The sequence below is a fragment of the Talaromyces atroroseus genome (genome assembly GCF_001907595.1).
Source record: "Talaromyces atroroseus strain IBT 11181 chromosome Unknown scaffold_0, whole genome shotgun sequence".
In the NCBI taxonomy this organism is placed as follows: domain Eukaryota; kingdom Fungi; phylum Ascomycota; class Eurotiomycetes; order Eurotiales; family Trichocomaceae; genus Talaromyces; species Talaromyces atroroseus.
In genome coordinates this window covers 21628-40365 of record NW_017971432.1, presented here as the reverse complement: position 1 = coordinate 40365, position 18738 = coordinate 21628, and the positions used below count along the sequence as shown (strand labels likewise).

The window sequence follows — 18738 nt, the reverse complement described above, 5'->3', positions numbered from 1 at the left end:
TCATGTTTCTTTCCTCATTTGCGAAGGTTATTCACATCCGGAAGCGCTGTGCCTTTCTCAACCGACCTCCAAACTTATAAAATATGGCAGGCAACGGAATCATCACAACGCAAATAAACCCCAACAGGGAGTTTCCCCAACCCAATCCCAGAGCCGCATACATGGGTGGCCCTGCCAGAGGTAGCAAAGCTCCCACAAGACTTCGCAGAATGACATTGGCAGCAAGCGCCAAGGCCGCATAGATGGGGTGACTGTCGACAAGGTATGTGGTAATAGGCAGAAAGAGCCCCATGATTTCAAATCCATAGGGGATGAGAGATATAATGGTAGATGCTAAATTGACACGGTAGAACGAGCTCCAGCCATACCAAAATAAAGTCACAGGAAGGAATATGCCGAAGTAGATACTTATTGTGAGACGCATCTCCGGTTCAAAGATGCCGTGGTTGGTCTGTGCAAGTCTGATAACCATCTTGTCTGAGAAGAAGGTCACCACGAGCCAGCCTAAGACATTGCCCAAGCCAAGCGCAATATATACCAGTCCTGTCTCACTAGTGCTCAGACCATACGATTTCTCAAAGACGTTAGGAATGGTCGTGTAAAGCAAGTAAACGACACCGAACATAAAGGCAATGTAGAGGGAAAGGAAGAAGACAACCGGGGAAAAGACCAGCATTTTGACAGGCCGAATCAAGCCAGCGATGATAGCCTGGGTTGTGCTCTGATTGAGCGAGCCGTTGCCGTCATAGCAGCTCTTTAGCCTCCTATTCTGGCCAAGCTCTTTCTGAAGGCGAGACGTCTTCCGATGGATCAGGACTTTATGGCTTGTCTCCCAGGTGGATATCGCAATAAGCACTGTCACCGCAGAGGACGCTGCCAGCACTATCCAAAAATCATAACGCCAACCTATAGACTCGGCCAAGAACCCGCCAAGGAGAGGGCCGATGGTAGGGCCTTGTTAGTTTGGTGTGAGCAACGTATATATATCTCGAATGGACATGAAGACTTACCAACCAATGGCCCGATATTCCACATTCCTATGGCAAAACCACGTTGATCTGGACGGAAGAGATCACCGATGATACTGCCTCCAAGAGTCTTGGGTAGAGTTAGATGGTATATTATATAGGGCCTAGATGACTCAGGCTCAAGTGAATAAAGGAGCTAGACCTACTAAGCAGGCAACACCGCCGACACCGCCGAAAAACCGACAGACGATAAGAGTCTGAATATTAGGAGCCAATGCACATCCTATCTGCCACAGGCAGAAAAATGCATTGGCGACAGTCAAGACCGGCTTGCGTCCGTATATCTCGGAGAACGGGGCTATGAAAACGGGGCCGACGACATATCCAAGTAAATATATGCTCACAGTGAAGGATCCGACCATGGCACTGTCGTTTCCAAACTCTTTGTCCAAGCTGTCAATTGCAGGGGAAAGGATCGAGGATGCGAAGGGAGTCAGCAGCGTGATGGCAGACAGAAGTCCAACCCACATCCACTTAGACCATGGCGAGAAATTCCAGGGCATTTCGGGGTTCACTTTGACTCTCCCAGCCAACAACGTCCTCGTCAAGGTTGGTGATTGGAAGTAGTTCTGGACGTAGTGTTTCCCTGTTTATATCTGGCTCCATATTTCGTTCCTTTATTTTTGCTTCATATTAGCCGCGAAAGAGTATTTGAACAGCAGACTAGCATACGGCATTGACCTCAAGATCTGTAGAAAGCATGGCACTATTTTTACCCTCTCCCACGTTTGAGACAACGTGAACATCATGGTTTTCTTGGGATTGGCGACCTGTCTCACTGACTATCTCGCTTTCTAAGGAGGCCATGATTGCTGCTGGTTTGGAATGTCCAGATATATCTTTCTGTGGTCGTAGTGACGTTGCCTTGTGTTACCTAGGCATCTACATGCATATCGGAGCATTTATTGTATCTCGATGCATATTAGGCACCACCACTAATCCCTCGTCTTTGTTCCAGGGCTAATGGCAGGGTTAGGGTTGTGTTGATCAGGCGATGCCAGCGGGACAACTCTCGACACACTCCTTTGTATATAGAGAGAGCACTGTACAGAGTGCCATATGTACGCTGTATATGCCATCTGATTAGGCTCCAGACTCAAATCTAAAATGTTGACTGTCTCGCCAATAATTGACTACTCTGCAACAAGCCAATCTCCGTGCTAATATAAAAACCCGCGCAGGCAATTTGCCTAATTCAGACTATGCCGGTTCAGGGCTGGCGGCCGCGCCTGTCGTCCCATGCTTGCTCGTCTGAAGGACCACCGCCAGCTTTCTTGGAACAACACTCCCCCGACTAACTAACTAACTACCAATCTCCCCTGCAAGCCTCCTTTCTGCATGGCCCAGCCAGCGTCGAGAGAGCCTGAGCTTGCCCGTCCTTTGTCGCACTGTGTCTTTCACGCTGGTTATGGATTGATTCCATCCTTCAGCCGCCCATACAACGAACGATAGACGCCCCTCCCCTGAATTTGGCAGTTCTCCTGTCGCTTGCCTCAAGAAGAGAAGCTGTTCCCGAGTTCCTAACAATCAGCTGGTTCAGGAAGAAACAGTCTGAAGCACGAGCTTTTACACCTTGCGCTCGGATGCGCGCGAAATCCCTCTTTTCTTCGAGACTCTACTGCGAGCCCCCCTCCTCTCTGATACACCTACATAGCAGTTCCTCGAGCGACCGATTTGTCACCTCCTTCGTCTAAACGCTCGCTTTTGATCAATCCAAGGCGGCTTAATTCAACACAACATATTTGTCCTAGTACCTAGAATCGAGCCCGCCCCTCTTCTCCTTGGGATACTTGCTTATCGCCAGTCCCAAGCAAGCTTTTCAAAGCGAATAGATCGAGCATGGTCCCAGAATGACTGAAGACGGTACCCACGGCGAGCGCCGTATAGTGGCCGACGCCATCAAATCCTCCCCGTCTAATAATTCTTCATTCAGTTCTCCGGCACGGACACCTCCGAATGCCCTTCATAAGAGTGGGCCGAGGACAATGCCTCGGACCTCTTCCATCGATTCCGCCATCTCCTCCATATCGTCCGCCTCTCATTCCCAAAACCCCTCGTTCGACTTGAATGCCCTGACATCGGCGGATATCAATAATATTATCTCAGCAGCTGGCTCTGCAGAGGCAGTGATCGTGCATCTTCTCAAAGACAGGCAGCATGCCATAGCACGGAACGATCAACTATGGCGGCTGCTTGAGAAACAGCGCGCGCTCGTCTTGGGATTGAACAAGGATCTTGAACGTGCTATGAAGGATAAAGATCGATATAAGAAAAAACTGAAGGAATTGCAAGAGCAAGTCCCGCCCTTGCCGAGCAATCACAAACAGAGTTCTGCCCATTCTGTGTCCGTGAGAGAGGCACCCCACGGTGGTCAGAAAGCTGTTTCAACCTCATCCGTTGACCCTACCTCCGAAAAGCATTTGGACAGTTCATCTCAGGGCGACTCTCGAGATGCTCAACATCCAAAGAACGGTTTGGCACCTTCACCACTTGCTGTTCGGCACTTAGATGAAGATGTGGAGATCGGAATCAACGGACATGCCACTGGCTTCCAGGCCGAAATGCGTGACGATCAAGCAGGGAGTTCTGGTCAGTTCCAATCGAGGGTGCAGCCTGTCCTGGATCTTCCAGAGCTACCGCCGCCGAATCGCAAACCTCCACCTGCTCCCTTAAACCTCAACCAAAATCAACGCCGCAGCTCGCCCTTGGATCCACATGCATTTCAAGACTCCGATTCTGAATACGAAGATATTGACCGAGGTCGGCGAAGAACCAGGGAAGATGATGACAAGGAGCGCGAAGCTGCTGTGATTCGCGAACAAGAAGCCCGTAGCAGATCCAAAAAGATGAAGACTCCCGAAGGGTCTTTGACTGGGACTCCTCCTTCATCATTCCCCGCAGCACCGACCGGTGTGTCCTCTAGTCCTAGGCAATTTGTTTCCCAGTCTCCTTCCCAAATGGCTGGTGGACAATTTGCTGCAACGGAATCTTTGGCTGCCATTGTCCACTCCAAAAACCCGGAGCTTCTACAATTGGCCGATCGAAAGGCCATGGCGCCTCTAACTCCTGGCCTACCCATGAGCCCTCGGCCTGGGGACCGTCCCTTGGGATCTCCACTCCCAAGACAGCCGAGGGAGGGAACGGGCATGTATATTTCACCCCCCACATCACCGAGAGGCACTGTGATGGGTCTGCCTCAATCTCCTCGGGCGACAAAGCAGCCATGCCCGCCACAAACACAGAATGAAAACCCTGGATCTCAACTGCCATCCATTGATGCGTCGATGAAAATTGATAGCCCACATTCGCCTCACGGTCTTACCAAAACTATATACCAAGGCCTCATCTCGGAGAATTACCCTGGGCTTCTTCTGCCGCCAAATGCATTACCATCCATTGAAGTCAAGGTAGCATCCTCTCGGCTTCGACCGTCTAGAAATAGCTATATGGGTGGCAGGCCTACTGAGGAAGACCCTGTTTTTATCCTAAGCATCTTCTCGCGCTTCGATGGAGCAGAATTATGGCGTGTGGAAAAAGCTATTTTAGCGCTTCCCCAACTTGACCAGCAAGTTCGTCAGTTGACTGACTTTGCTGGTAAACTTCCAGATCGAGCAATGTTTAGTGGTCACTCTCCTGTCAAGATTGATGCAAGAAGGGATGCCCTGAATCTGTATTTTGAAACTCTTCTCGATACTCCCATGACGGAACCTGCCGCTTTAGTCATCTGTCGCTTCATAAGCTCTGATGCAATTGAGCCCCGTGATGACGAGACTAATTTGATGAAACCCAATGGCAAGTCAACGCCAGAACTCGTCCGCGGCCCAGATGGCAAGCCGAGAAAAGAGGGCTATCTTACGAAAAGGGGCAAAAATTTCGGCGGTTGGAAGTCGAGATTTTTTGTACTGCACGGTCCTGAATTGAAATATTTTGAATCCCCTGGAGGAGCGCACCTGGGCACAATCAAAATACCACATGCGCAAATAGGCAAACAATCACAAAGCGGTCATAATCAATCTCCGTCTCGAGCCGAGGACGACTCGGAAAACCAATATCGCCACGCTTTTCTCATCTTGGAGCCGAAGAAAAAGGACTCCTCGGCTCTCGTGCGACATGTTTTATGTGCTGAAAGCGATGGAGAAAGAGACGCTTGGGTTGATGCGTTACTGCATTACGTGGAAATTCCATCGTCTGACGATGAGAAAGTCGTCTCTAAGTCGCACAACAACGCGAAACAACCGGTTGCGCCAAACCCGAAGTCTCGTCTCTTTGCTAATAACAATAGAAAAGGGAGCAAGGGGACTGATAGCCCTGATGCTGATGTACAACATGAATCAGTGCAAAGCTTCAGTTACGATGATGCTGTCCCTGCTGCTCCTCCTGTTTTTGGGTCCACAGTGGACAAGGAAGCAAGCAGAGCATCTCCGACAACAAGCGAAAATGCTAATGCAGATGCTGTTTTCCCCGGGGTCAACAACTCCAAAGTAATTTCGGGTCCAACGAATGGCGCCGTAATTCAAGATGTCGGTGCATGGGGTAACAAAGTTCCCACTTCGTCCAAGGAAAAGAAACGCAGCATCTGGGGTTTCCGTGCACGTTCATCGTCAGACCTGGCGGCCGGGGATTCTGACCCCCATGCCCACAATTCATCAACCGAGAGAAGAGTGTCCATTCGACCTGTATTTGGAATGCCTCTGGTGGAAGCAGTGCAGTTCTGTGGCCCTAGGAACATCGACGCTGACCTCCCCGCTGTCGTATACCGCTGCATCGAGTACTTGGAAGCTAAGGGGGCAGCCTCGGAGGAAGGTATCTTCCGGCTGAGTGGCTCCAATGTTGTTGTCAGAGCTCTAAAAGAGAGATTCAATACTGAAGGGGACGTGGACTTTTTGGCAGGCGACCATTACTACGACGTCCATGCAGTGGCATCTCTTTTCAAACAATACTTGCGAGAGCTACCTACTACTGTCTTGACTCTTGAACTTGTGTCTGAATTCCGACGGGTTCCTGGTAAGTAATTTTCTTCAGCATTACCAAGATCCATCCATACTAATGCAGTACAGAATTGGATGACAAGAATCGAAAGATTGCTGCTTTGAACACATTGGTGCATATACTTCCCAGGGCGAACCTGTCACTTCTGAGCGCCCTGTCCCAGTTCCTTATTACAATCATCAATAACTCTGATGTGAACAAGATGACAGTGCGCAATGTTGGCATTGTCTTTGCGCCAACGTTAAACATTCCGGCTCCGGTACTCTCTCTATTTCTCACGGAGTATGATAGCATCTTCAAGGAAGCACCGCATCACATGAATTCTGCAGAAGTTCCAGTAGCACCTTCGCTTACGCCCGAGGACGTTCGTTCTCCACGTCGTCAAATGTTCTCGGAGCTTCCTACGCCATCTTATGGCCAGACATCCTTCTATGTGTCAGACGACGTGGACATTCAATCCCAGGATGCTATGAAGTCAAATTATGATACTGGATTTATTCCCATTATTCCAACGTACGACGGAGTGCAACGAGGCCTGGACCCCCGTACTCGTCAAGTTACCAATCCCCAGCGCACGCCTCGCATGCTGGACCCTAATGACAGTATGAGGTCCACCAAAGCAAAACGAAGGGAGAGCTCTATGCTTTTCATGGAGATGGGCAATCGCATGGAAATAAACGATCGCAAGCATTCCCTTCCGCAGTTGCGAGACGACCAATGTGAGTACAAAGTTCCGTTCTTGAAGAATAAACACAGTGTAACTAATTTTCACATTCACAGCGCTTGTTGGTCATGAACCTGGCTTTGAATGATGGCTTCCCTCTTCTTTCCTTTTGAATACCTTCATTTATCTATTATCTTTTCGCCATTTAGGTGATGGATATCACGAAAATACACGGCTTGCTCATTTCTTCTTTCCCCCCCTTCCATAATTTTTTTGTCTTCTTATTGGCTTGATTCCAACGAGCAGAGCAGTAAATATGATCAACACCCTGACCAATTTTGTTGCAAAGTGAGAGAGTGAAGGAACGGGTGTACGGTGTTATGGACAGATAAACATTTCGCCCTTCTACCTCCTTACTTAGTCGGCGTTGAAACTTTTGAGCGTTTTATTGAGGAATTCCTCGGGATTTACCGAAGCTATTTGGATTCGGGCTATGAAGTTCTTATATTATATATTTATACCCATTTTTCTATTAATGATATATCTCATCGAGTCTTTCTGTCTTGGCAATTATTCAATCATCATTATCATCATCATTTGGTATTGTGCAAATATAAAAATACATTTTTCTTTTCCTCTTAAAACCTCCTCGTTCGCTCCCCTTGATAGAACCCCATCAGTTCGCCTGTCTCCGACGCCCAATCTCGAACATTGTCCACCAGAGCTTTAGCCAAGCCAACATTTTTACTCTTAGTACGTCCTTCAGGAATAGTAGATGACGAGGCAGGGTATTCCGAACCGATGCTCGGAAGCACATTGTCACCAGCACTAAGACTAACAAACAGAGCGAACGGCACCAGCCAAACACACAACCCAAAATATGAAGCTACCTCGGTAAAAGTCGGCATATTCGCGTAGTCTGGTTGATACGGTCGACGCCATGCGGTGGCATCCTGCGAAGAGGAAGAGGGGGCAGGGGGACTAGAGAAATGGCGGAACCAGAGCCAGTGGTTAAGGCAGACGAGAAGGCACGAGACAATGAATAGAGGGTCAGACAGCTTCACCACGGGGAATTTTCGAAGGTTGCTGGCATATATGAGGTGCGATACCACGCTCAAGAGCGATAGGGAGAATGGGAAGTTGTCGAATAGCCACAGTAGGATCTGGGCTATTATGACGCCGTATATGAGTCTCGTTAATACTCGGCGGGCAATAACTGTATGTTCTTCGACTAGTTCTGAGAGATAGTATAAACCTGAAGCTATCAAGACAGTTAGCCTGCGCTATTGGGGGGGGGGGGGGGAAGAACTTGAAGGGTCGGATTGCCAGCGTACCAATAGCTAATGTCAAGAAAGCAAACCCCACGGCAACACCGGTGTAGCCAATAAGTGGAAGAATCCACATCTTGATAATTGTCAAGAGTCGATATTGAAACAGCGTAAAGCGCAACGATGGCAAAGTGGCTTTCAACTGATATGGAATGCGCGCTGTAACCAGTTTAAACGATGACGCGGTTTCAAATTGTCGGGGGGAAGATATAGGATACGGAGTGCCTGTGGAAAGTCGGTCAATGCGTAGTCAACTATGCCACGATGCAGCTGGGGCTGTTAGACGAGTATACATGAAGCATCTGGCTTAATAGTCTGCAAGTGATAGGTCAGCGATCGTTTTAGTTGAAGGCCGTCGACTAACCCACTTGGGGTGTGGGTCCGCGGATAAGCATCGTTGAAAGTTTGCCTGAGGCACCGCAGATTTTATTGCAACCACAAACTTACCTTCTTCGCTGCTCATTCGCACTTCTTCCTATCGCAGAGACCGGCCTTGCGCTTTCATTTGGAGAACTGTAATATCTGCGCAGTCAAATTCGCTCCATCATGTCTCGTCCTGAAGATATCCTGTGCGTGCTCCCCTCACCATCTTCGCTTCGATCATGAGAACTAACACAAAATACGAAATGCCTACAGCCCCCCTGACCTCTTTTATAATGACTCCGAATCTCGAAAATACACCACATCTTCTCGAATCCGAAATATCCAGGCTGACATGACCCAGCGAGCATTGGAGCTGCTAGATCTACAAGGCCCTTCACTTATCCTTGATCTCGGCTGTGGATCCGGACTGTCAGGCGAAATACTTTCCAGCGTCTCTCCCGAAGACGGAGGCCCGCATATGTGGGTTGGCATGGACATATCTCCCAGCATGCTCGACGTTGCATTGCAACGAGAAGTCGAGGGAGATTTGTTCCTGGCTGATATCGGCCAAGGCGTGCCTTTTCGGCCTGGATCTTTCGACGCAGCTATCAGTATCAGTGCCATCCAGTGGCTTTGCAACGCAGAGACGAGCGATGTGAGCCCCGAAGGAAGGTTAAAGCGGTTTTTCGAAGGGCTATATTCCAGTTTGCGCCGAGGCGGGCGCGCTGTTTGCCAGTTTTACCCGAAAAACGACGCCCAGCGCGGTATGATTAGTTCGGCTGCAGTGAAAGCCGGCTTCGGTGCTGGTATCCTGGAAGACGATCCCGGAACGAAGAATAGCAAAACCTATTTAGTGCTTACCGTTGGTGGTGGAGGCTTGAATGGCGACATTACCGGTGTCGTTGGTGGCATGGATGACGTTGACATTGTTGATTCGCGAAAAAAAGAGAATGCCGCGAAGATAGCGAGATCTCTACAGGAAAAGAAAGGGAGCAAGGCATGGATTTTGAGAAAGAAAGATCAGATGGCACGCAAGGGAAAGGTTGTCAAAGCGACTTCGAAGTACACCGGAAGGAAGAGACGAGTGGCCTTTTGAAGAGCGCGCAGAGATCGTTGCATTCGTTTTTTACCACATACTTCCCTATGCGGCTCCAGTATCTACATCCATACTTGCCATGTCCTGATTCGAAATGCGGGCTGCTCCATGCATTTCAGTCCCTATAGCAGGAATTCTTTACAGTCACGGTCGATCTCGTGATGACCAAGATAGAGAGGCCCAGGCAAGGGGAGCTTGCTTGCAGGCCTTTGGTTATCCTGTGCGAGATCAACTGCCTTGCTTCACCATTATCATATCGTTCTGAGACGAGCATGTCCAAAATTATACGGACATATTTGACTCAGGTAGAGATCATTTATTGCCATACTACAATCATCAGACGCGTCTCTTCAGTGTAAGCGTGAATTTTTACATTGCGGGCGACCATTAGTCTAGATAGAGAGAGAGAAAAAAAAATATCTAAGAGTGCAGAGCTCTACGAATATAAGTATACATGTGTCTCTGGATAATAAGTTCACTATACCATCCCTGAATCGCAATCAATGTCACAAGTAACCGCTAGATTTAAAAAGTTTCCATCTTGTCCAAAACAGCCCGGGTAAATTCGTGAGTGGTAGCCTCGCCACCCATGTCGCGAGTCCTTGTTTTACTGTGACGAGTTTAGTCTTTTTCTGTATGCATTTCCGGGGGGGTTACTTCAGCACACTTACCCTTCGCTGATCACATCATAAACGGACTTGGAGATTCTGTTGGCATGCTCGTCCAGACCAAGGTGACGAAGAAGCATAGAACCAGAAAGAATCAAAGCAGTGGGGTTGGCTTGGTCCTTTCCTTTGATGTCGAGACCAACGTGACGGCAGCCAGGCTCGAAGACGGCGACGTCACGGCCCATGTTGCAGCCAGGGACGATACCAGGGCCGCCGACGAGGGCAGCGCCAATGTTGGACAAGATACCACCGTACAAGTTGGGCATAACCATAACATCGAACTGTTGAGGACGAGACACAGCTTGCATGGAAGCGTTGTCAACAATCATGTCGTTGGTCTCCAATGTAGGGTAGCTCTCGGCGACCTTCTTGAAAGTGTTGCGGAAAAGACCATCGGCTAATTTCATGATGTTGGCCTTGTGGATGCAAGTAATCTTCTTGCGGTTGTTGGCCAAAGCAAAGCCAAAGGCGAATTTGGCAATGCGCTCCGACTTGGCGCGGGTAATGATCTTAAGAGACTCGACGACGCCTTGGACAGACTGGTGTTCAAGACCGGAATATTCACCCTCGGTGTTCTCACGAATGATGCAAAGATCGACATTCTCGTGTCGTGTCTTGTAACCAGGGATGTTCTTAATAAGGACGACAGAAGCATAAATATCGAGCTCCTGGCGGAGGGCAACGTTGAAGGATTGGTGTCCGGAACGCTCAACAGGAGTGTGGAGGATACCCTTGAGACCCAATTTGTTGCGCCGCAGCGATTCGATTGACTCTCTGAAAAGCTCCTCGGAGTGTTTGTTGCCAGCGTCCACTCCACTCACGTCAACCTGTTCCCATTCAATGGGAACGTTGTCCGCCTTGAAGATAGTCTTGACTGATTCAGCGACCTCGGCACCAATTCCGTCACCTAGAGGCAGGCGGCGATTAGTCGCAACCACTCGCCATTTCATTCTCTGGAAATTTCTTTTCAAGCTTCAGGGCATACCGGGAATCAAAGTCACTGTGTATTTGCCGCCGTACTTGGTGGGCTTGAAGATATCGGACTGGACGGTGGCCATAGCTGCAACAACATTAGACACGCATCACTCAATTGGGAATACACCAGGACCTCAACTTACACCTCGTCGCGACATAAGACGGGCGGCTGGCGGCGCGCAGGATGGCCTACACAAGCAGTGGGTTAGTTTTTCCTGATTGCGGTGTATGAGGGGGCGAGGGACGTGCCTGCGTAGGCTGCGAGGATCTGAGAGAGAACATCTTGACAGTCAAAAAATCCTTCTGTCTGAGGAGAGAGCAGATTCAGTCAATTGCAGGAGAAGCAAGAAAGACAGCAAGAAAAGCTGGCAGCAAAAGTTGAGGGAGAGCGGGATCCGCAGGAAACGCCCGCCTTCGCTCGGAAAATGCCACCTCGGCCCAATCGCCTGCTCTCCGCATCTCGGAACTTGCGCCGTTTATCGACGACCATCGGAGATTTCTCTCTACGCGCAACTCTGCTACGGCATATAACCTATCGACACGAGAACAAATGCTTCTTTTCATTTTCTAGCATGACTGACTACATAGCTCGCTCCCGCAGACAGTCCCATCGATAGTCATGTCTTCCTCCGCCATATTCCCACCAGCTCCGTGCATTATAGATGGGATCTTTGCACGGCGTGTAAGGCGTCCCAGTGGAAGGCTCTTCTGGCAGCTGTGCACCGCGAGCCAGATTTTGGTCGTGGGAATGGCTGATGTTGCCCCCGTTTCCGTGGCCTTGCTCGTATCCAAGTGACATGTACGGTTCCGCGTCTGCATCGTGCGCCTCAACAGGTCTCACGCTCTCGATAGTACTCACTTGAACGTTGATCCCGGAATCAAAGCTACAACGTTTGCTGTCTGCAGCAGCATCAGAAGTTTCTAGCTCACAATCCATGTGCATGTCAAATGAATCGACCGAAGCTGGTAGGAATACTGATGGTGAACTATGGGCTTTGGGATCGGTTTCCGCTGCCCTGATTTATTAGCAGACTTAGTGATATTCCGGCCTCTGGCAATCGCGTCTCATCGCCGGCTTGCTGTGCATTGAATGAGCTATGACATACCAGGCAGCCTTATGGCCTGTGTTGATGTTTTGGTTGCCATCGACGCTGAAGGGCGATACGGGGAAACTGTGGGCTGCGGCAGAGGCATAATGTATACGCTTGGTCATGGGCTTGCTATCATTCGTAGGGCCTTGCTGCTCGACTCGATGCGTTATGCTGTAGGCGGAAAAACGAGCCACGAGCTCATCCTCTTGGCTCCGGAGCCAGGCATCTGACTCTGATAGACCGCACTGGATTGTGGACTGGTCAGCAGTGCATTGATCAACAGCTAGTCAGCTAGCTATTACGCTGGCCACTTGGTATTGAGTCCATCGAGACAGATCAACTTATGATACTATACTTTGAAGAGCCCAACCGATACTGAATGAACTCCGGCATTCAGGTGTTTCTCTACGACAGTAGCAATGATAGGACAGACGCTAACCTGATTACACAGTAAACTCTCCTCGCATGTCATATACATAGGGGTAGAATGCGCGTTGTGGCCACAGTAGGGACAGTTGAATGCCATGTTGGTGCCGGCAGGAATCCACGAGAAACGAATGCGTGTATGTTCGAAGTATGCTAAGTCAAGAGTATCTAGTCATAAAAACAAGAACAGAAAATGAGGGAATGCGTATATATATTATATATATATATATATTCTCCTTGATGCTTTGTTCGAGCAGGAAAAAGCCATCCCATAGAAATAGCTGCCTGATTGGGCACCCAAGCAAAAGGCATCAACTCGCATGTGTACAGCAACACCAAGAAAGTTTAAGGTTGTCCGCAATGGCATTTCCGGCATTTTGACGAATATCTCGACGTCTTCCATTGCGTGGAGAGCATATTGAAAAGCTTGATTAATCGTAGTTGAATAGTTACTGTGATAGTCAATGCGTGGCATAGAGTCAAGACTAGCAAAGCAGCTGCATATGTATACACAACAGACTGGAAAGTCCATTCAAAGTAAGATACAATTGATCTGCACTCCGATTACAGATTTCAAACTCCCACAGTTGAAGTTATTATTATTCACGGCGCTAAGTTGGTCAAGGGGACAGGGTTGTTCACGTGACCTCCCAGTGGGTTGGCGCCTCAGGCCGCAGCTAGGCAGATACGGGAGCTGGAGCAAGAGCTTCGGAGCTGCACAACTGAACCCCTACGCCTCCAAAAGCGGATTTCATTTCATTCATTGCTGGACTAGGCCTAATACATCCCACAGACAGGAGGAACAGTTCTAGTTTACAGATAAAACAACTTCAATACCAACCATCCAAAGCTCGGCCCCAGCTCGTCTTGCACCTTTGAATCTGGCACTATGGTGGGTTGAATCAACCAACACACGCCCAACTCACATCATCATCGTCATCCGCTCTGAAGATCAAGCTAACCTGGATATCTCTACAGACTTCTATCGGTACGGGTTATGATCTGTCAAACTCTGTCTTCTCTCCCGATGGCAGAAACTTCCAAGTAAGAAAGAACACGTCTAAGCTCTCTCTTCGGCGACACCGAATTATCTTGCTGACCATTCGAAACGATAGGTCGAATATGCCGTCAAAGCTGTGGAGAATGGAGGAACCTCGATTGGTATAAGATGCAAAGATGGCGTTGTCCTTGCTGTGGAGAAATTGATTACGAGCAAGCTCCTGAAGCCTGGCGCAAACAAGAGAATAGCAACCGTTGACCGGAACATTGGCATCGTAAGAGACATCCAGCTGCTTTCCATTCTGGCGGTCAACATGCTAACAAAACTTCTCTTTTTTTTTTTCTGTTTGGTACTAATAGGTTTCGTCCGGCCTGGTTCCCGATGGACGACATTTTGTCTCAAGAGCTAGAGATGAAGCAGCCTCTTGGAGAAAGACCTACAAAGGTCCCATCCCAACATCTGCTCTTGCCAATAGATTAGGTAGCTACGTCCAGGCCTACACTCTATACTCCAGCGTGCGTCCGTTCGGTGTTACTTCGATAGTTGGAGGTTGGGACTCCGAGGCAGAGCTGTCGGTAGACGGCCAAGTTGGAACAGGACCAAGTGTTGGCGCTGGTGGAAAGGCCCAAGGCGTCAAGGCCGGTGGTCCGGGACTCTATATGATTGAGCCGAGCGGTCTTTACTGGGTAGGTGATTTCGATGGGTTTCAAATCATTTCAATGACTAACAAATTCTTCTACTTCGTGCAGGGCTATTACGGCGCAGCGACGGGCAAAGGCCGACAGGCCGCTAAAGCAGAACTAGAGAAATTGGATCTTCCCTCAGGGAACCTTAGCCTCCTCGATGGCGTCAAGGAAGCGGCTCGAATCATCTACGTTGCGCATGAAGAAGATAAAGATTTTGAACTCGAGATGACATGGATCAGTTCAGTTGACGGGCCAACCAAGGGAAGGCATGAAGAAGTCCCCCGCGAGTTGCTCGAGGAGGCCGAGCGAGCAGCCAAAGCGGCGCTAGAAGGGGAAGATGAAGACGAAGAGGAGGGTCCGAAGGAGGGCGAGCAAATGGAAGAATAAATCAAGAACACAGATTTCTTAACATTCTTTTCTTTCTATGATGTTTCTGACTTTTCTTTTTTTCCTTTTTTCTTTTTTTTTTTTTCAGCGGCTTGTAATCCTAGAGTCCATATTCTTCAAATAAACTAGGTCCAAGAGGAAAAAATTGCGAGTGAATCCGAACCAAATCTCTCATATCAAAAGATCCAATGTGCGCCACCCCAATTCTTCTTCGAAGAGACAAACAGAGATTTTTATTTAAGAAACGATCCTACCTTCAGCCCACCCCTTCCGCTTCAGAGCCAATTCCACAGCGGCATGACCCCAGTCCTCGCCATGGTTATGCTTCTTACCACTTCCCAACCCAGCGCGCTCCAGACCTTGCTCTTCAGTCAACAGCGTCAAAAGCCCAAAGACAACGGGGACACCGGCGTCCAGCTGCACCTTCATCAACCCGTGCGACACAGCATCGGCAATGTACTCAAAGTGCATTGTTTCGCCCTTGATGAGCACGCCAATGGCGATGACGGCATCGAATGGTGCCGTCGAAGCTGCGGTTGTTCTGGTGGTGGCTTGTTGTGTCAGGTCGCTCGTCGATGAGGACAGGAGGTCGGTTGCGGCGATGTCGCCTGTAGTAGAACTTGCGGCGGCTTGGACGTGGGATGCTCGGTATATACTGTGGATTTGTTAGTCTGAGAAGACTACTAGATGAAGTCTACAGAGGGTATGTGACTAACTTTTGAACTGCAATTGGCAATTCATAGCTACCGGGCACGCTCTGGATGACAATATTGTCCTTTGAGACCCCGGATGAAATGAGACTGTTGTACGCTCCGGATACGAGGGCATCGATGATGGTGGTATTCCAGCGAGCATGGACAATGGCAATGCGAAGTCCGGTGCCTGTTTTGCAAGTATCATTAGCACTATCCAGTTCAGTGGGCTGGGATCTGGCGGGGTGGCTGGCTCAACACCGACTGACCATCGTATGCTTCTCGTTCTCCGGGCCCTTTGAGAGATGCCATATTGTTCGTCTTCAGCTAGGAATTGTCTTCTCTTCTTCCTGTGTCTTTGTATGCGGCAAGAGCACAGCCAGCGCTGAGGTCTTTTATTTATCGTGGTGGGGGGCCGCTCTGCTCTCTACTCCACATGCCATGATGTAACGAAAGCGGCCGCTACGACGGATTCAGTGCTTCTTCAGTACTTCTCGGGCAAGAATACTTGCGCCATATGCAAACTAGAGAACTACAAATACACGTAAATATACAATATACTACTTGTGAAGAAAGTAATTTGAAACTCGTTGTATGCCATTAATGTCCTCAGAGACTCCTCCAGCACTCTTACTGCTAAAAGAGCAACGGAAACAAATAGAAATTAAAAAGAATCGACTGCCTGTCGTATCTCCCCAGACTCCTGCGCGAACCGGATATTTAAAAAAAAACAAACAACATTTTATTCCACGGTCACCGACTTGGCCAAGTTACGAGGGAAGTCGACGTTCAGTCCCTCGCCAACAGCAAGCCAGTAGGCAATCAACTGCAATGGGATCACGTTCAAGAGACCCTGTAGGCAGTCAACGGTCTTGGGGAGCTCGATCTTTTCGGTCAGCGAAGCAGGGAATTCTTCGTCGTTCTCGTTGCAGATGACGATTGGACGACCACCACGAGCAATAACTGTTGACGAAAATGTTAGCGGCAATATCAACAATAGCATGGCATAACCACGTATGGAACTTACCTTGTTGGTATGCATTCAGTGATTTCGCAAAGATCTCATCGCGGGTGAGAATCATGATAATTGGAAGGTCTTCATCAACCAGGGCCAGAACACCATGCTTCAATTCACCGGACATGACAGCCTCGCAGTGGAGATATGAGATTTCCTTGATCTTGAGAGCACCTTCCAATGCCGTAGAGTATTGGCTACCACGACCGAGGAGCAAAAGACTCTTTTGGTTCTTGAAGAACTTGGCACACATGTCCTTGATGGGGTCATTGAGTTTGAGAATTTCGCGGAATTGATTGGAGATCTTCGAGAGGCCATCCATGATTTCCTCGCGTCTCTTTTGCTTCGAGGCACGGTCCTCGCTGAGTGACAGTGCAAACATGACCATGGCAACGAATTGCGAAGTGTAGGCTTTGGTCGAGGCAACACCAATCTCAGGACCGGCGTTGATGTGCACACCACAATGGGTGAGGAGAGAGATAGAAGAACCAACAACGTTGACTATTCCAACAGTCAAGGCACCCCGCTCAAGGCAGTATCGGAGGGCCAGGAGTGAATCTGCGGTCTCACCGGACTGAGAAACGAAGACACAGGTGTCATCACGGAAGACTGGGGCTTGTCGATCCAAGAAATCGGAGGCAAGTTCAACAGCAATAGGAATCTCAGTGAGCTCCTCAAAGATACCACGTACCGCCATGCAAGAGTGGTAACTGGTTCCACAAGCGATGAAAATAATACGGCGGCAACGACGGATTGTGGAGATGTACTGGCGGAGACCACCTAGGGTCACCTTCTTGTTCTCGACATCCAAACGACCACGCATGGTGTTGACAACAGACTCGGGCTGTTCAAAAATTTCCTTTTGCATGAAGTGGTCGAATTTGCCCTTCATGATTTCCTGCAATTCCAATTCGATGGTCTGGATGGCTCGAACGTTGGATGTGCCGTCGTCCTTGGTCAGACGGTGAATGTTGAGCTGACCTTCATGGATATGAGCGATGTCATCGTCCTCCAGGTACAGAACCTTCTTGGTATGTTCAACGATAGCGGAGGGGTCAGAGGACAGGTAGAACTCTGCAGGCTGGGGGATTCCGTCGTCCGAAAGGAAAGCACGAGATTGCGAGCGGTGAAGAAGAGACTTGTCTGGAGGTGCCAGAAGACTAGCGGCTGTCTTCTTGATGGCCACGTTCTGAGAAGCCTGTTCAGCAGGAAGAGCACCTTCTTCAGAGTACTCGACATCGACAAAGTCGACCTTCATCTTCTTGGAAGTGCGAACACCGATGACCAAAGGAGAACCCTTGCGAGCGGCAATGACTTCATGTGGATAATGCACGGACTTCATGAGAAGACCAAAGGCTCCCTGAAGCTCCTTGATGACGGCTTTGGCCAAGACGGTGAAATCAATATCTGGGTGCTGGTCGTAGAGGTACTTTGCCAGCTTGGCGATACATTCGGTGTCGGTTTCGGTTTCAAAACGGAAGCCTTTACTCTCCAAAAGAGCCTTCAGTTCTTTATAGTTGGTGATGATACCATTGTGAACGACGGAGAATTCCCACTTGGGGTCAGACCTGGGCTCCGTCAGGGTTTCGATTCTGGGAGACAAACAATCAACCAGAGACTGCAACTCACCTATGGGGGTGGCAGTTCAAGCGGGAGGGAGAACCGTGGGTAGCCCATCGAGTATGAGCAATGCCCGCGTGGGAATCGAAGCTCTTGTCCATATCGATGTTGGACTCGGCAATTAATTCTTTCAATTTGGCAACCTTTCCAACTTCCTTGAAGGCGAAGACCTCGTTCTTCTTATCACCGTCCACGGCAAGGCCGGCAGAGTCATATCCACGGTACTCTAGTCTCGCAAGACCTGTCAAACGAAAACAGACACGTTAGTTTATAAGCTCGAGACGCGGTGCTAATAGGGTAGGTTGTGCAGGTATTAAAACTTACCATTTGTAAGAGTCTCTAGAATCTGCCTGCGGTCCTTGTCGACCAGGTAGTTGATGTAACCAAAGATACCACTGTGCGAGGAAAACGACGTCAGTAACTCTCTCTCTCTCTCTCTCTCTCTCTCTTTTCCCGCTCTTTTTAACTTTTGCTCCATGCAAAGGCCTGCGGGGGGATTTGGGTGATTGATAGGCAAGCTTACCACATGGTTGCTGTTTTCAAAGAAGAGCTAAAAAAAGATAAAATGGGTTAAATGTGGGAGAGCAGAGGAGCAATTGTGAGGCACACAAGATGGGCGAAGGGATGGGGAGGCTTTTGTTGGTGCGAGAGAAGGTGGGGGGGAAAGGTCAGAGCGAGCGGTGGAGGAGGAAGGAGCTGGAGATTGGCCG

At 49.2% G+C, this 18738-nt stretch overlaps 8 protein-coding genes across 8 annotated transcripts; 3 read left to right on the top strand and 5 right to left on the bottom strand.

Moving 5' to 3' along the window:
- Nucleotides 1–31: 31 nt before the first annotated feature.
- Nucleotides 32–1835, bottom strand: UA08_00013 (hypothetical protein; the record flags this gene model as incomplete). Its single annotated transcript, XM_020259913.1, has 4 exons — nt 32–954; nt 1011–1098; nt 1175–1597; nt 1701–1835. The coding sequence occupies 4 exons, from the start codon at nt 1833–1835 to the stop codon at nt 32–34; spliced, it is 1569 nt and encodes a 522-aa protein (XP_020123837.1).
- Nucleotides 1836–2878: 1043 nt separating this feature from the next.
- UA08_00012 (hypothetical protein) lies at nt 2879–6829 on the top strand (the record flags this gene model as incomplete). Its single annotated transcript, XM_020259902.1, has 3 exons — nt 2879–6032; nt 6086–6736; nt 6798–6829. 3 exons carry the CDS (start codon nt 2879–2881, stop codon nt 6827–6829), a joined length of 3837 nt encoding a protein of 1278 aa, XP_020123836.1.
- Nucleotides 6830–7319: 490 nt separating this feature from the next.
- UA08_00011 (hypothetical protein) lies at nt 7320–8085 on the bottom strand (the record flags this gene model as incomplete). The annotated part of the gene is made up of 2 exons (XM_020259891.1): nt 7320–7942; nt 8016–8085. 2 exons carry the CDS (start codon nt 8083–8085, stop codon nt 7320–7322), a joined length of 693 nt encoding a protein of 230 aa, XP_020123839.1.
- Nucleotides 8086–8555: 470 nt separating this feature from the next.
- Nucleotides 8556–9468, top strand: UA08_00010 (18S rRNA (guanine(1575)-N(7))-methyltransferase; the record flags this gene model as incomplete). Its single annotated transcript, XM_020259850.1, has 2 exons — nt 8556–8578; nt 8646–9468. 2 exons carry the CDS (start codon nt 8556–8558, stop codon nt 9466–9468), a joined length of 846 nt encoding a protein of 281 aa, XP_020123838.1.
- A 525-nt stretch (nt 9469–9993) lies between these two features.
- Nucleotides 9994–12728, bottom strand: UA08_00009 (hypothetical protein; the record flags this gene model as incomplete). Its single annotated transcript, XM_020260868.1, has 8 exons — nt 9994–10078; nt 10140–11043; nt 11122–11196; nt 11255–11300; nt 11544–11643; nt 11696–12127; nt 12218–12459; nt 12642–12728. 8 exons carry the CDS (start codon nt 12726–12728, stop codon nt 9994–9996), a joined length of 1971 nt encoding a protein of 656 aa, XP_020124412.1.
- A 789-nt stretch (nt 12729–13517) lies between these two features.
- Nucleotides 13518–14701, top strand: UA08_00008 (putative proteasome subunit alpha type-7; the record flags this gene model as incomplete). The annotated part of the gene is made up of 5 exons (XM_020260757.1): nt 13518–13520; nt 13607–13672; nt 13744–13902; nt 13988–14314; nt 14378–14701. 5 exons carry the CDS (start codon nt 13518–13520, stop codon nt 14699–14701), a joined length of 879 nt encoding a protein of 292 aa, XP_020124413.1.
- Nucleotides 14702–14938: 237 nt separating this feature from the next.
- On the bottom strand, nt 14939–15705 carry UA08_00007 (6,7-dimethyl-8-ribityllumazine synthase; the record flags this gene model as incomplete). The annotated part of the gene is made up of 3 exons (XM_020260646.1): nt 14939–15356; nt 15418–15583; nt 15663–15705. The coding sequence occupies 3 exons, from the start codon at nt 15703–15705 to the stop codon at nt 14939–14941; spliced, it is 627 nt and encodes a 208-aa protein (XP_020124416.1).
- A 430-nt stretch (nt 15706–16135) lies between these two features.
- On the bottom strand, nt 16136–18556 carry UA08_00006 (Glutamine--fructose-6-phosphate aminotransferase; the record flags this gene model as incomplete). Its single annotated transcript, XM_020260535.1, has 5 exons — nt 16136–16356; nt 16421–17976; nt 18038–18269; nt 18353–18423; nt 18552–18556. The coding sequence occupies 5 exons, from the start codon at nt 18554–18556 to the stop codon at nt 16136–16138; spliced, it is 2085 nt and encodes a 694-aa protein (XP_020124417.1).
- Nucleotides 18557–18738: the final 182 nt, after the last annotated feature.